The sequence below is a fragment of the Sphaeramia orbicularis genome, chromosome 12, assembly GCF_902148855.1.
Source record: "Sphaeramia orbicularis chromosome 12, fSphaOr1.1, whole genome shotgun sequence".
Classification (NCBI taxonomy): Eukaryota; Metazoa; Chordata; class Actinopteri; order Kurtiformes; family Apogonidae; genus Sphaeramia; species Sphaeramia orbicularis.
This window is the reverse complement of record NC_043968.1, coordinates 27,268,559-27,282,742: the sequence shown is the minus strand read 5'-3', so window position 1 is coordinate 27,282,742 and position 14,184 is coordinate 27,268,559. Positions and strand designations below refer to the sequence as shown.

General features: G+C 38.0%; 1 protein-coding gene across 2 annotated transcripts in view; it reads right to left on the bottom strand.

Moving 5' to 3' along the window:
* Positions 1–439: 439 nt before the first annotated feature.
* Positions 440–14,184, bottom strand: part of LOC115430510 (copine-8) — a 151,568-nt gene continuing 137,823 nt past the window's right edge. For both annotated transcript variants that reach the window (XM_030150569.1, XM_030150570.1), the window contains 4 exons: positions 14,046–14,148; positions 11,123–11,180; positions 9,444–9,517; positions 440–2,585 (listed from right to left, as the gene is read on the bottom strand). In XM_030150569.1, coding sequence (XP_030006429.1) covers positions 2,397–2,585; positions 9,444–9,517; positions 11,123–11,180; positions 14,046–14,148 — 424 coding nt within the window. In that variant the 3' untranslated portion in view covers positions 440–2,396. The remainder of the gene's footprint in view (positions 2,586–9,443; positions 9,518–11,122; positions 11,181–14,045; positions 14,149–14,184) is intronic.

Sequence of the window (14,184 nt, the reverse complement as noted above, 5' to 3'; positions counted from 1 at the left end):
ACGTTAATACAGTCGCAGAAAAAATTATTAGACCACCCCTTGTTTTCTTCAATTTTTTTGGTCATTTTAACGCCTGAAGGTACACTTGCTTGGACAAATATAATGATAACAACAAAAATAGCTCATAATAGTTTAATTTCAGAGCTGATATCTATCCATTTTCTATGTTTTCTTGATAATAACCAAAATCACTCCAGTTCTTAAATCAATATCTATGGCATTGTACTGACAAAAACAGTGCTTTTAGGCATTCCATGTTTTCTTTTCTGTCTGTTTAATCACATGATACACACAGGAGTTAGTACTTGATTGTATAACCATTGTTTTTGGTGACTTTTGATGGTCTAATAATTTTTTTCACGACTGTACGTTTCATTTTGCTTTTGCTTGAAACAAATAGCAGACTATGTATTCTTACAGCATCTTTGACACCATCTGCTTTTTTTTTTTTTTTTTTTTTTTGTAAGATCTGGATGTGTAAAAATTAACTGAAACGTCTGCTCCGCTGCAAACATATGCTTCACTTGGAGCAAAATCATAGCTTTAACAGAAATACTATAATCTTTCACATCTCTACGGTGGTAAAAATGTCACTTCACATTTTGTTGTTGCACGTATTTTGCGCATTATCATTTTTTGACTTCCTTCTTTTTAAACATTCCATCGAATGTTGTTTTGACAGTGTCACACATACACTTAAAGCTCAATCACACTTAACACACTCTTTCGATCCGACACTTGTAATTTTTCACATTCGTGACAAAAAAAACAATTCGCTCATTCTTCATAAAGCATCGTTGAGAAACAATTAAAAATAAGACTGTGAACATCCGACAAAAATTACACAAATCATCCTTCTGCACATGATTGGCACATATAAATATGCATTGTAAAAACAAACATATAAAAAGCTATATCAAAGCTGAAGGAGCAATAAAAAAAAATACACACTAAAAATTAAAACTCAACCAAGAAAGCAACCTAAGGGAAAATGTGTTTTTCTCTGCATTTTTGACCACTGGGCTCTTTATGCTCAAACAGTATTTTGTTTGAGAGCAGCTGCTGTCGATTTCAACATGGGCGGGGATGTAGAGTAAGACGACACAAGGAGACGAAACCCCTGGGCACGTGGGCATCCTATTGCCAAGGCAGGTTGGAGGACAGAGGCAAAGATGGGGACAGATACAGCGCTATGTTTCCATTCAACAGTCTGAAAGTGTAAAACATCTGTCTCTGAACAGACAAATCTGGACACTTATTTTATATATATATATATATACATGTAATAATCTTGAAGTTGAAAAAGTTGGATATTCTGTTTAACTCATGTAGTAAAAATTGCGAAAAAAGGTGGTTGGATGGAAACACAGTTTGTAAAAAAGACGTAAAAGAAAGGAAGGAAAGAGAGGCAGATAGACAGGAGGAAAACAGGGAGACCTTTTTCCAGGCCTGAGAGCAGTGCAGACAGACAGGGTGAAAGAGACAGACACACAGACACTCACCCCCCACAGACAGACGGACAGACAGATTGGAGAAGAGGTAGTGCAGGGCCACTATATGCATGCACTTTGACTTAGGCTACACTCATGCAAAAGGTTAATACAAACACCAGAATACAGTACAGTACAGTACGGCACGGTACAGTACAGTACAGAAGGGCTACCAGGACCTGCACTGCTGCTACCTGACACACATGCCAGGAGAGAGAGAAAGAGAGAGAGAGAAGAGAGAGATAGAAAAAGAGAGAGTGAAGAGAGAGTATTACAAGCTTCATATTGAAACTATGTGTGTATAAAAGTATCAACAGTAAAAATCCTTGTTACCGTTTACTGTAAACAATGTTTGAGTTGGAGAGAGAAAGAGAGAGAGAGAGAGAGAAAGAGAAAGAGAGAGAGAGAGAGAGAGAGAGAGAGAGAGAGAGAGAGAGAATTTATGTCCAGTTATTTACATAAGAGTTCATTTAATCAAGTGATTCCTTAATAGTCTGGAGACATTCTCTTTACAATACTCCCATAGAACAGAGAACAGTCCTTCATCCGGTTATTCTTCTTCATTCACTGGATTAACTAGGTCAAATCCTGACTCTCCCAAATTTCTTCATTCAATATGCGTCCGAGTTACTCAACCCAAAAAAAAAAAAAAAATTAAAATTGAAATAAAAATCCAGACATTAATAGGAATGCTTGACAGTGGAAGTAAACAGACTCTCATTGGCTTTTCCTGTCCTCAAAAGCATTACACTCCCGGATCAACATGCAGCTTCCTGAACACGAGAAAAACCACTGTGATCCACAACAACGAGGCATCGAGAGTGGCTCTAAGGAAATGGAAGTATTTCGAGCATTAAGTCACTTCTGCTAACCCCAGACTCGCAAACCTTTTCCCCGTCTCCGTTCTCATATCTGGGTTTGGAGGGGTTGCCCTGGCGGCGTGTACGGAGGCGGTGCAGGCGATGGCTTTATCCCACGGGTCCTCATGTAGGAGAGGAACTGGTCGGGGATCTCTGCCAAGACGTCTTTGGCAAGACGGGCCATGCTGAGAATGTGGTTCCCCGTCCGGTCGATGTAGTCCCTAAAGGGGACAAACTGAAAGGAGGGAGGAGAGGGGACAAATGTGAGTTCAGCTGAAAAGGAAAAGAGACAGGAACAGATGAAGAGGAGCAGAGGGAGGAAGGAAGCAGACGCTGAGAGATGCAGATGGGGGGGTGAAGAGATGAAGAATGAGAATTAAAAGGGATGGGGGGAAGTAGGGAATAAGAAGAAGAGTGGAAAAAGAGGTTGTAAAAGCAGGGACTGAAATAAATATTCACAAAAAAGTAGAAAAATTATACAACAAAACTTGACTTTCCTCCATGTTCCTAACGAATAGATTCAAATGAAGCACAAGATCACTTTTATTAAAATACATCATCTCACCAGCCTCCATTAGACTCTGGCACTGCTTCAGAGAGAAGAGCTCAAGAAGGAGCTGCACATTTGTCCTATTTATCCTATTCTATGTAAACAGTAACAGAACCCATGGTCAGGACATTGCTCCACCCACTTTACTTCAAAAGACTTAACATTAGAGTCATTACTGTCACCTGTATATTCTGCACATTTGACACAGGACTCACTTGTGTGTGTGTGTGTGTTTTTTTTACTTGACTGTTGTATACTTATATTTTTATTCTTCGCAGTTTTCATTGCAATGTACAATGGTATTTTGCAATGATAATAAAGCCTATTCCAGTGTTTTCCAACCTTGGGGTCAGGACCCCACGTGGGGTCGCCTGGAATTCAAATGGGGTCACCTGAAATTTCTAGTAATTTATAATAAAAAAACAACTTACTAATAAAAAATATATGGTGAGTTGACAGAGACAATCCCAGTCCATTACAGACATGACAAACTGTGAAGCTGAAACTGAAGCACTGTGGTACTGTTTATCTTTCAAACGTTCATTGTGGTCAGTTTCAGATGCTGCAGCTCTTTCATAATTCATAGTTTGAGTTCTTGTTTGTTCAGTATTAATTGTCAGCCTTGTAAATCCAAGCTGGACTGACTGTACATATCCTGACCAAGGAAAATCAAATTCTCACTTTGTGCAGTAATCTACACCTGGATTTACTGCCTCCGTCCATAATAATATACATTATATAGGCTAAATGTCATCTAAAATTAACGTTTATTTGCAAGATAGTATAGCAAACTATTATATGATCAAAAACAAATTAATTTTTGCCAAAAAAAAAAAAAAGTCTCTCTTTTGAATGTCTGGGGTTGCCAGAAATTTGTGATGTTAAAATGTGGTCACAAGCCACAAAAGGTTGGGAACCACTGGCCTATATTCTATTCTATTCTATTCTATTCTATTCTATTCTATTCTATTCTATTCTATTCTATTCTATTCTGGTATTTGCTGAACAACATGTTTGTTTTAGAAATTTTGACCCATGTCATCCTAATGAGGAATTTCACATTTTTACCAACACTCATAAATAGGAAAATGTGCTTATCTGAGGCTCCTGATGTGTGAACTTTTACAAGTTGGAGCTTAATAACAAAGAAGAACAGAACCAGCAGCTAGATTATAAGAAACACCTATATACACACACATATATTTTCCCAAAAGTAAGAAATATTACATTATGGAGGTATTTGCTCTTACCACACACACAGACACAACAATAAAACAGCATAAATGACTTTAGCTGAAGAATAACGCTGCTTTTATACACTGACCATGGACCAGTATTTCTACCACCAACAATGCAACTGCTCAAACAAAAGTGGAAGCCAAAGCAGCCAGATGATCAGAAAACAAAGATCATTTATTGAATTACTACCTAAACTGTCTGTCTCAGTTTGCAGACCTGCTGGTTCATCCTTGACCCAGTTTGACATGCAGCAGGTCTGTACTAGTTTTCTCTGCAAATACGTTTACTGTCATCTCAGGTTTACCTCCAAACATGAAATTCAGTTTACAACCTATTTCACAGCTGTTTGTTCAAATGTCATATGTTTTGCGGTGATATGTTTGCACTCTTCTATGGTGGACAAACCCTTGAAAATACAGCAAAGAGGCAAAGATCTAGGAACTCCATTCATTCAACTATGACAAACCATCACAGCTGTAAACTGCATAGCATTGGTTTCCATGATGGTTACATGCACCATAACTTCTTAGTCTGATTATAAAATTCAGCTATCAGTCCTTAGCACTTGAATCATTTTTTAACACACTGCCAGGCCCAAAAAAAAAGTCCCCACGAGGATTTAACTCTGGTATAATCAAATAGGTAAAAGCCTTCCAATGGATAATTACTGTAATTATTACTGTGCTGCAGCTGCAATAAGTTATTTAACCCTTACCGATACTGATACATGTCTGAGCTTTTTAAATTTCTTTGCCAGGAGCTGCATAAAGTCATCCAACAGCAACGGTGGAGAGCCGAGACACATGTGATATTGTCTCTTTTTAATGTTTTTAATGGTGAATATTAGGGATGTCCGATATTGGCTTTTTTTGCCAAAAACCGATATGCTGATATTGTCCAACGCTTAATTTCCGATTCCGATATCTACCGATACCGCTGCTGATATATGTGGGATATTAAACTAATTTTAGGTAACATCCCATATCTCCTGTCATGGAATTAACACATCATGCCTAATTTTATTGTGATGCCCCATTGGATACATTCTCAAATGCAACAAGGCTTTCAAAATGTCAACGCTGTCTGTGCAAAGAATACATACTTCAACTTAAGTTGTGGAAAAAATGCCATATTTATTTATTTTCTCTCCCTCCCTCCATGAGCCTATTACAGTGTGGCAACTCTACTGTACAATTTTGAAAACTGCACATTTCTTTCAGCTACAAACAATGCTTCGTTTACACGTCGGTAAATGCCGGCGAAATCAAGGCATTATTTTATCAGTTTTAATGATAGGCAAAAAAAAAAACGATAACGATATTCACCGATATTACATTTTTATGCCAATATCGGGCCGATAATATCGGTGGGCCGATATTATCGGACATCCCTCGTGAATATTTAATTTTACCCTGTTTTCGTTATTCATGTATATTGACATACATGATGTTGTCTTATTCCACTCCTTCATTTTGCATTGATCTGACAGTATCACGTTATGTTATTTCTGCCCTCTCCACTATGATACATTCAAAGTTAGTCATGTTTTCATGTTTGCTGTACTCATCTCTTTTATTGTGTTGCGTTGTTTGCTATGTTTTTACTCTGCTGTTGTGCACTTTTGCTTTGTCTGTCAAAGCACTCAGTTTTTAAAGGTGCTATATAAATAAAGTTATTATTATTATTATTATTATTATTATTATTATTATTATTATTATTATTATTATTATCATGAAAGCTGTCATCAAAAATCAGGGTTATTCCACCAAATATTGATGTCTGAACTTTTCCCAAGTTCCAACATTAGTATTGTGTTGTTTAGAAATGAATATGAACTGGTTTTCTTTGCATTATTTGACATCTGCAGCTTTTTGTTATTTTGACCATGTGTCATGTTCTGCAAATGCATGCTCTAAATAACAATATTTTTTTATTTGGAATTTGGGAGGAATGTTGTCGGTAGTTTAGAGAATAAAACAAAAATGTTCATTTTACTTAAACACATACCTATAAATGGTCAAATCAGAGAAAGTGTTCATTTTGCAGTGTTTTTTATCCAGAGCTGTGTTTACTGAAAATTTTGTTAGCAGCCTGCAAGAAAACAGTCACAAGAAAATGGTACAAAGCAGACCCGCCAACACAGCATGACTGGCAAAAAATTGTGAGTGAGATCTATGTAATGGGACTGTTGACCCATAAGGTAAGGACTCAAAAAGAACAATGTTGAGAAAAGTGGGAGAAACAGTCTGTTTACACGACGACAGCAGGATGATCTTATTGATAACAACACTGGAGCAAACTGTAGAGACATGGAAATCCACTATGTTCTTTTTCTTTTGAGATTTATACTTCTTTTTTTTTGTCTTCCTTCTGTATGTCCATATCTGTTACATGTTCTTAAAAAAGAAACAGTAATAATAATATGTTGCATTTATAAAGCACTTTTCATTTAGTGGAATCTCTAAGTGCAACAGAGAGAAGACAGTTCCATATAAAAAAATACAATACTATATCAAGAATAAAAGACAAAGCAAAAGAAGTAAAAAGAAAGTGTTAAAAAAAGAGGTCAGCTCAGCCTAAACATACCCAATGATCAGATCACTGCATTTTTTTTTCTTTCCTCATAATAAAGTCAGGTTTCATCAGGCTCATATTGTGAAAAAGTGGTTCAGGAAAGGTGAGATGTCACTTTCACACATGGATTATCTACCGCAGAGTCCAGATCTGAACCCTATTGGGAGTTGTGGTCAGACTGTATACATTTATACGGTCCTGTTCCTGAGATGACGCACATATAGTTCACATCTTCCATCGTCTGACCACCTTCATGTAACCCTTGATACGATGGCAACACATCTCTCAACGCTTTAACATAATGAAAGATGATTACATAAACATTTCTGGTGTAAATAAAGATAAATATGAGTATGTCTTTATCTCATGCACTAATGAGTTGCCACCTAGCATCACAAGATCAGACATTATAAGGAGGCAAACAGTGTGAGATGTAAACCTCACTGTGTCAGCAGGGGTTATTAGTTTGCTGATAATGAGATTCTGCAGGCAGAGCTGGTATAATGCTCCAGCACTGAAACTTAGTTTTACATGATCTCTAGATCTTTACTGGTATTTTCTGCAAAGAGCCTGAGCGTGTGCTATATGGATGTGTGTGTGTGTGTGTGTGTACTTCAGCTTGTTAAAAAGCCAACTAACAAGTGTGCCTCCCTCGCACATGTGAGGTGAGGGAGAGTGTGAGGGAGATGGATATGACAGCTGTGGTATAAAGGTCATGGAAGATAAAAACGTGACTTTAACTGCTCGTTCTATGTGTTTAGACTTCCTCTATTCACTCGATGCCTGGGAGTGAAGTCTGAAAAGTGATACTTGTCATTCTGATACTGTTTTGTACAACAAACAAGGATACCAATAAAGGGATGACAAAGGCATGAATGGGCGTGATTGATGGTATTATGGAATGAATAACAAGCTATTGATATTTTCCCCAAAGGCAGTGAAGTGGATCCAAAACCCAGCACTGGAAGGAAGAACTGCTGAGAAAGGCAAAGACACATGGCTTCGGATATGACTTTGGTATTTTAGCTTTTCCCTTCTGTCCTTCCTGACTGATCATGTACCCCACCATGGAAGCTCTTAACCCAGTGTTTTTCAGCCTTGGGGTTGGGACCTCATGTGGGGTCGCCTGGAATTCAAATGGGGTCACCTGAAATTTCTAGCACTTGATTTAAAAAAAAAAATTATTAATAAAAAATATATGGTGAGTTGACAGAAACAATCCCAATCCATAAAAGACATGACAAACTGTGAAGCTGAAACTGAAGCACTGTGGTACTGTTTATCTTTCAAATGTTCATTGTGGTCAGTTTCAGATGCTGCAGCTCTTTCATAATTCATAGTTTGAGTTCTTGTTTGTTCAGTATTAATTGTCAGCCTTGTAAATCCAAGCTGGACTGACTGTACATATCCTGACCAAGGAAAATCAAATTCTCACTTTGTGCAGTAATCTACACCTGGCTTTTCTGCCTCCGTCCATAATAATATACATTATATAGACTAAATGTTGTCTAAAATGGTTTATTTGCAACATAGTAGCAAACTATTACATGATCAAAAGCAAATTAATTTTAGCAAAAAAACCCAAAACAACCCCTCTCTGTTTTGAATGTCTGGGGTTGTCAGAAATTTGTGATGTTAAAATGGGGTCATGAGCCAAAAAAGGTTGGGAACCACTGTCTTAACCCTTTATCAGGCAAGTGACTATTTTTGGTCATTTCCGCATACATTACAAGACAGTGACATCAACGGTTCCAGTGAGGACAGTGAGTAAACAATCTCAGGTCCAATGTGGTCTACAGGGTCTGTAAGGTCCACCTCTGCATGAACAGTGAGTGTACCTGCTTTGTTAGGTACCATGAAGTAATGGTACTAATGTAAGGAATGATGTTCAAAGGGAGAATGTGGATGTGGACAGGGGTCTGGATCAGCACTTATGTTGGACTAATATTCTAAAAGTGATGTTCTAATGTTCTAAAATACATGTTCCTTCACCTTACATGTGTTTTTATGTGTTTTTTTATACATACGTATACTTCTTAGATTTTTATTTATTTTTTTGCCATCTACAGGTAAGAAACCAACTATGGTAACATCACTGACCTTGATTTTCTAAATGTAAATAAAAAGTAAAGTCGTAGTAGTAATGTCTTGTTATGTCCTCCAATAACGCAGTATGTTTGAAATTTTGAATTTTAGAGTATTTTTCTGTTTATGTTTTCTGTTTATGTGTTTAGAATATTTTTTTTTATAAACAAGTCAGCGTGGTTAGAGGCTATGAGGTGCATCCATTTTAATGATAAAAAAAACAAAAAAAAAACAACCAAAAACGTAAATTCAGGGGAACATAGACCTCAGACTCTACAGAGAAAGGTATTATCTGTTATACGTATGCTGGGCTTTGTGTCATGTCTGTTGTACCACAGGGTCGAGGTGACCAGGAACCTGTCTGTCTACAGAGGCTCAGGTGGTAGAATTTCTACTCATCTTTAGAAAAAAACAAAAAACACACTCCCAAAACACATGCTTTTACAAAGGAAAACTCTACTAACACTCTTAGGAGTATTAAAAGAATCAATTTGCCTCCAAACAATGATGATGACTCAGTGCAAAAAAAAAAAATCAACTCCATTAATGGGGCTAAAGTCAGAATAACAAGGATGTAGGATGAGGTGTGATTTTCTGTTAAGTTCAGCAGGATGAGAGCCTTAGTTTGAAAACTGAAATGTGTACCTGAACAATGTCTCTCTCAGCGTATCTTCCTCTGGATGAGATTCTGACTTCATCACCATCCAACTCGATCATGGCTGAATAAAGTAAAAGGAAGACAAAAGGCTGAGAAGAACAGAAGGAATATAAAAGGCAATATGTTATGTGTTCATTACCCTGCCCCCCAGAGAGGGGGCAAGGACAGTTTGGTTTGGTTTGTTTGTTTCTTTGATTGTTAACACTCTAGCAGCAAAACTATAGGTTGAATTCATACCAAATTGGGTTCATAGACTGCCAGTAATCTAGAATCAATCTGATTACATTTTGGGAAAAGTAGGTCATAGTAAAAAAAATTTAAAATGAATTTTTAAAATCTTTTTTCTCCCATTTACTTACAATGGGCAAAATTTCACATGTCTGTAGCGGCAAAACTGTTGGTTGAATTCATACCAAATTGGGTTTACAGACTGCCAGTCACCCAGAATAGATGTGGTTACATTTTGGGAAAAGTAAGTCAAAGTTCAGATTTTTTATGAATTTTTTTTTCCTCATTTACTTTTAATGGGAGAAATTTCATATGTCGATAAAAACATCCATTTTGTTTCAATTTACTTCAAACTCGGCACATATATAGAGGCAACCGATATGCTGACATCAGCACACACATCGACGTGATGACATCAGCTGGATCGACCCCAAAATAAGCTACAATATGTGTGAAGGGCCGGCTTTGTAGTGCCTGGCACCACTTGTTATTTCTGGTGCTGTTAAATCCTGGAAAAGCCCAGAGAGTCCTGCAGTAGAGTCAAAGTCAAACCAGAACAGCAGGTTTCTCTTTCAGAAGTAAGAAACCATATTAAAACCCTGCTCACATCTTTTGTAAAGCTGAATGATTCATGATTAAATGAATAAATGATTAAATAGCCATCCTTGGAACATTACATCAGTATGAGGTACAGTTAATCACATAGTCATCAAGTAATGATTTTCTTTTTTTCTGGATAACCTCTTTGTATCAGTTTTGCTGTTAATTAAAAACTGTAGAAAGAACAGATTTGTGACATTTCTGTACAGTTTTAAGTCAGCAGAGGCTCTACATACAAATTTTACAATTACTCTGAATGTGGTAATGACTCAAACTCCCTGTTTCCTCCCCCATCAATAATAGGTGTATGTAGCTTAATACGCTAATCAGTGCCCTTGGCTGTGGTTCTGATGAATATCTGGAGTCGGTCCATGAGCACCTTCAATGGCAGCTCACTGCTCTTAATGTGCTCATGCTGATGCTTCTATTAGGTGTTGAATGTCTTACGATGGGTAAAATGCAGAGGGAGAATTTCCCTGCAAGCATTAAAATAAGTATATAAACCTTAAACTTAAAATGCTACAGTGATGCTTCATATGTGTTTTGATGTAATTTGGCCATTTTGCAAGTTTTAGCAGCAAAAACTATATTGTTTTTTAATTGTTTAAAATCAGAAAGGGTTCAGTGGTGTTACTGTTTCACTGTTTCAAATTCAAGAGAAAACTACATCCTGTAGCAAAAATCAGTGGAACAGAGAATAACCACGGAATGGAATTAGATCATCAGGTACAAATCTATGAATGACAAAATAATCTTTCAAAAAAAAAAGGAAACAATATTCAAAAACATTCATTGCATTTAACAATTACTAACGAGTTTACACCAGTTATTGTCTTACCATCGAATTCTGCAGGTCCCACCCCCACGATGATGATTGACATGGGAAGACAGGAGGCCTGGAGGAAAGGAGGAGAGAGGAGGAGGAGAGAGTAGAGGAGAAGAGAGGAGAAGAGAAGCGAGGAGGAGGAGAGGAGAAAGGAGGAGGAGAGGAGAGGAGGAGGAGAGGAGAAGAGAGGAGAAGAGAAGTGAGGAGGAGGAGAGGAGAGGAGGAGGAGAGGAGAAGAAAGAAGAGAGGAGAAGAGAGGGAGAGAGGAGAGGAGGAGGAGAGGAGAGAGGAGGAGAGAGGAGGAGGAGAGGAGAAGAGAGGAGAGGAGAAGAGGAGGAGAGGAGGAGAGAGGAGAAGAGAAGAGAGGAGAGCAGGAGAGAGAAGAAGAGAGAAGAGGAGGAGAGAGGAGAGGAGAAGAGAGGAGAGGGGGAGAGGAGAGGAGAGGAAAGAAGAGAGGAGAAGAGAAGAGAGGAGAAGAGAGGAGAGGGGGAGAGGAGAGGAGAGGAAAGAAGAGAGGAGGAGAGAGGAGAGGAGGAGAGAGGAGAGGAGAGGAGGAGAGAGGAGAGGAGACAAAGTTGAATTGCATGTGAGCTCTTCTATCCAGTGTTGATGGCAGCCTACATGTATAATACATATGTGTAAACATGTGTGTGACTGTGTGGTGTGTGTGGGTTTTGTGCAGGACCTCCTGGAGCGCTGCGTGGGTCGAAACATCACAGTGAATAATATTAGAGACGAGAGAATCAACAACGTGGCCTGAACCCACTGACAGCTTACAAATGACATGTGTTTGTTTTTTGATGGTGTGTGTATGCGTAAACGTCAGTGTGTATCTGAAAAACCGCTCCAGCGGTGTGTGTGTGTGGGTGTGTGTGTGTATCCTCAGTGTATCTGAGTAATGTGTTGACCCCAGGCAGCAGGGGGATAGACGATCAAAACATCTCATCTATGTTTTGTTCCCTTTAGGTGAAAGCCTCCTTGCTTTTGTGTTCCCTCTGTTTCTCCTTCCTATGAACGCTGTCATTTCCTTAACCCTGCTGCCTCCTTCACTCTATCAACCGTCCTCTCTCCTTAGCATTTCACTTCTCTCACCCTCTCCTTTCCTCTTTGGTTTCAAAACCCTGAGATGGATCACTACTTCCACAAAAATGTCTGCCACTCGCTGCTCATTTTTTTCTGGTTGCGTTCTGTTGCTGCATTGCCTCTAGAGCATACTATGACTTGACAGTGATGGAGAGTGTAGACGGAGGGTGTATAGCATGCTGTCAAAAGTGAGAGCAGCACAGCAAACACTAAAAAATAACAGAAGTAAAGGCTCCCCAGTCACATCATGCTTCAGCCAGCGTGGCTACGGATGATGGCTGAAAAGCCATGACTATAAATATGCCACTGTCAAGACAGTAAGTACAATTGTTATTTTATCTGACAACCTAGGATGTTCATATTTACCATGAGAGCTGTGCACTTCACATTTTTGGCAGGTTACTATTATGTACTTGTCCTTCTCATTACAGTAATTCCATCATTAAAACAGATTGGCAGCTCTTTCCACGGCTGATTAACTTAAAGAGCATAATTAGGAAAATACCAGCACAGCTGTTTTCCATCTCTGGGAACAAACAGGCCAATGTTTGCGTATAGACGATCCACATGCAAGAGCAAGCATTTAACAGTCATATTTCTGCTGATATGTTATTGTTTTTCCTGATAACTTGGTCCATTTGTCTCTTGTTTCATTCATTTCAATATTTCAGCAATTACTTAATTTTGCATAATGCAGTCATCACACGCATAAATCTGCATAATTTCTGCATGTATTTTAAATGTTTTGGTGATAATTTATTATCTGTTTTTTAACAAAATTGCAGGTTTGATTCCTTTTTCTATCCTCGTGATTTTCTTACTCACAGTACTGAAACACTATGGCACAGTCTGTTATAATTATAAATACTATAAATAATACATGAATCCCAGTATTCTTCTCATTCATCTACCAATTTGCAAAGAGAAAAACAAAAATAGCATCATAATATATGGTCAAAGGAAGGAGACACAGGTATGGCTTCACCCATCCATATGTGTGTGTGTATATATATATCTATATATCTATATATCTATATATATATATATATATATATCTATATATATATATCTATATATATATATCTATATATATATATATATATGTTCTTAGTGTCATTAAAAATGTGCAGGTCAGAATAATATGTATATTTGTAGATATATTAAATGAACTGGGGTTACCTTCATATTATAGAGGGAACCACTGGTCATTATAAAATGAATTGTGGACAAATTGTGATCAACTTAACATGTTTATTCAGTCACTGAATACAGGTACTCAGAAATTTAAAGTGTCATCATTCAGTATCAGGTGTGTCCACCTCTGGCTTCCAAACAAACAGTGCAGCGACGACGCATGGACAAGTCTGATGGTCCTGTCCTGAGGGATCCGATCACTCAGACGACTGGTTGTACTGCGATGACAGCGCAGACGGCAAGCGACTTCATCATGGCTCAGACCTACTCGTAACATGCCAATGGCACGTTCTCTCTTTTGTATTGTAAGTCGTGTCATTTTGAACACAAACATTTTGGCGTTTTCTTTGGTGCCTTTATATTGACTATTGACCACACCTAAAGTTACCAGTCAAGAGTGACTCTGTAGAAGAGATTCGAGTCAATGTCCAACATCAAGGGATTAGTCCAAACACCGACATCACGCGTGTCGAGAATGAAAAACTGTTAACTGTGTTACTCATCTCATGAGCAACATATGCAAAATAGGGACCTGAGCAAATCATTTATATATATATAGCCATTTAGTGAGATATCAGACATTTCATGACTAAAACTATGAAACCATGTGTTCTCTTTTCATTGTGACAATCATACAAGAGGCAGATAAAGTCCTTACATTGACAATAGACTCCTTGGTCTGGGCCATGTCTGAGATGACACCATCTGTGATGATGAGCAGCACAAAGTACTGAGAGCCATCCTTCACCGAGGCAGCATACCTGTTAAAAAAATCAAAACACAGATTTAAATGTTTT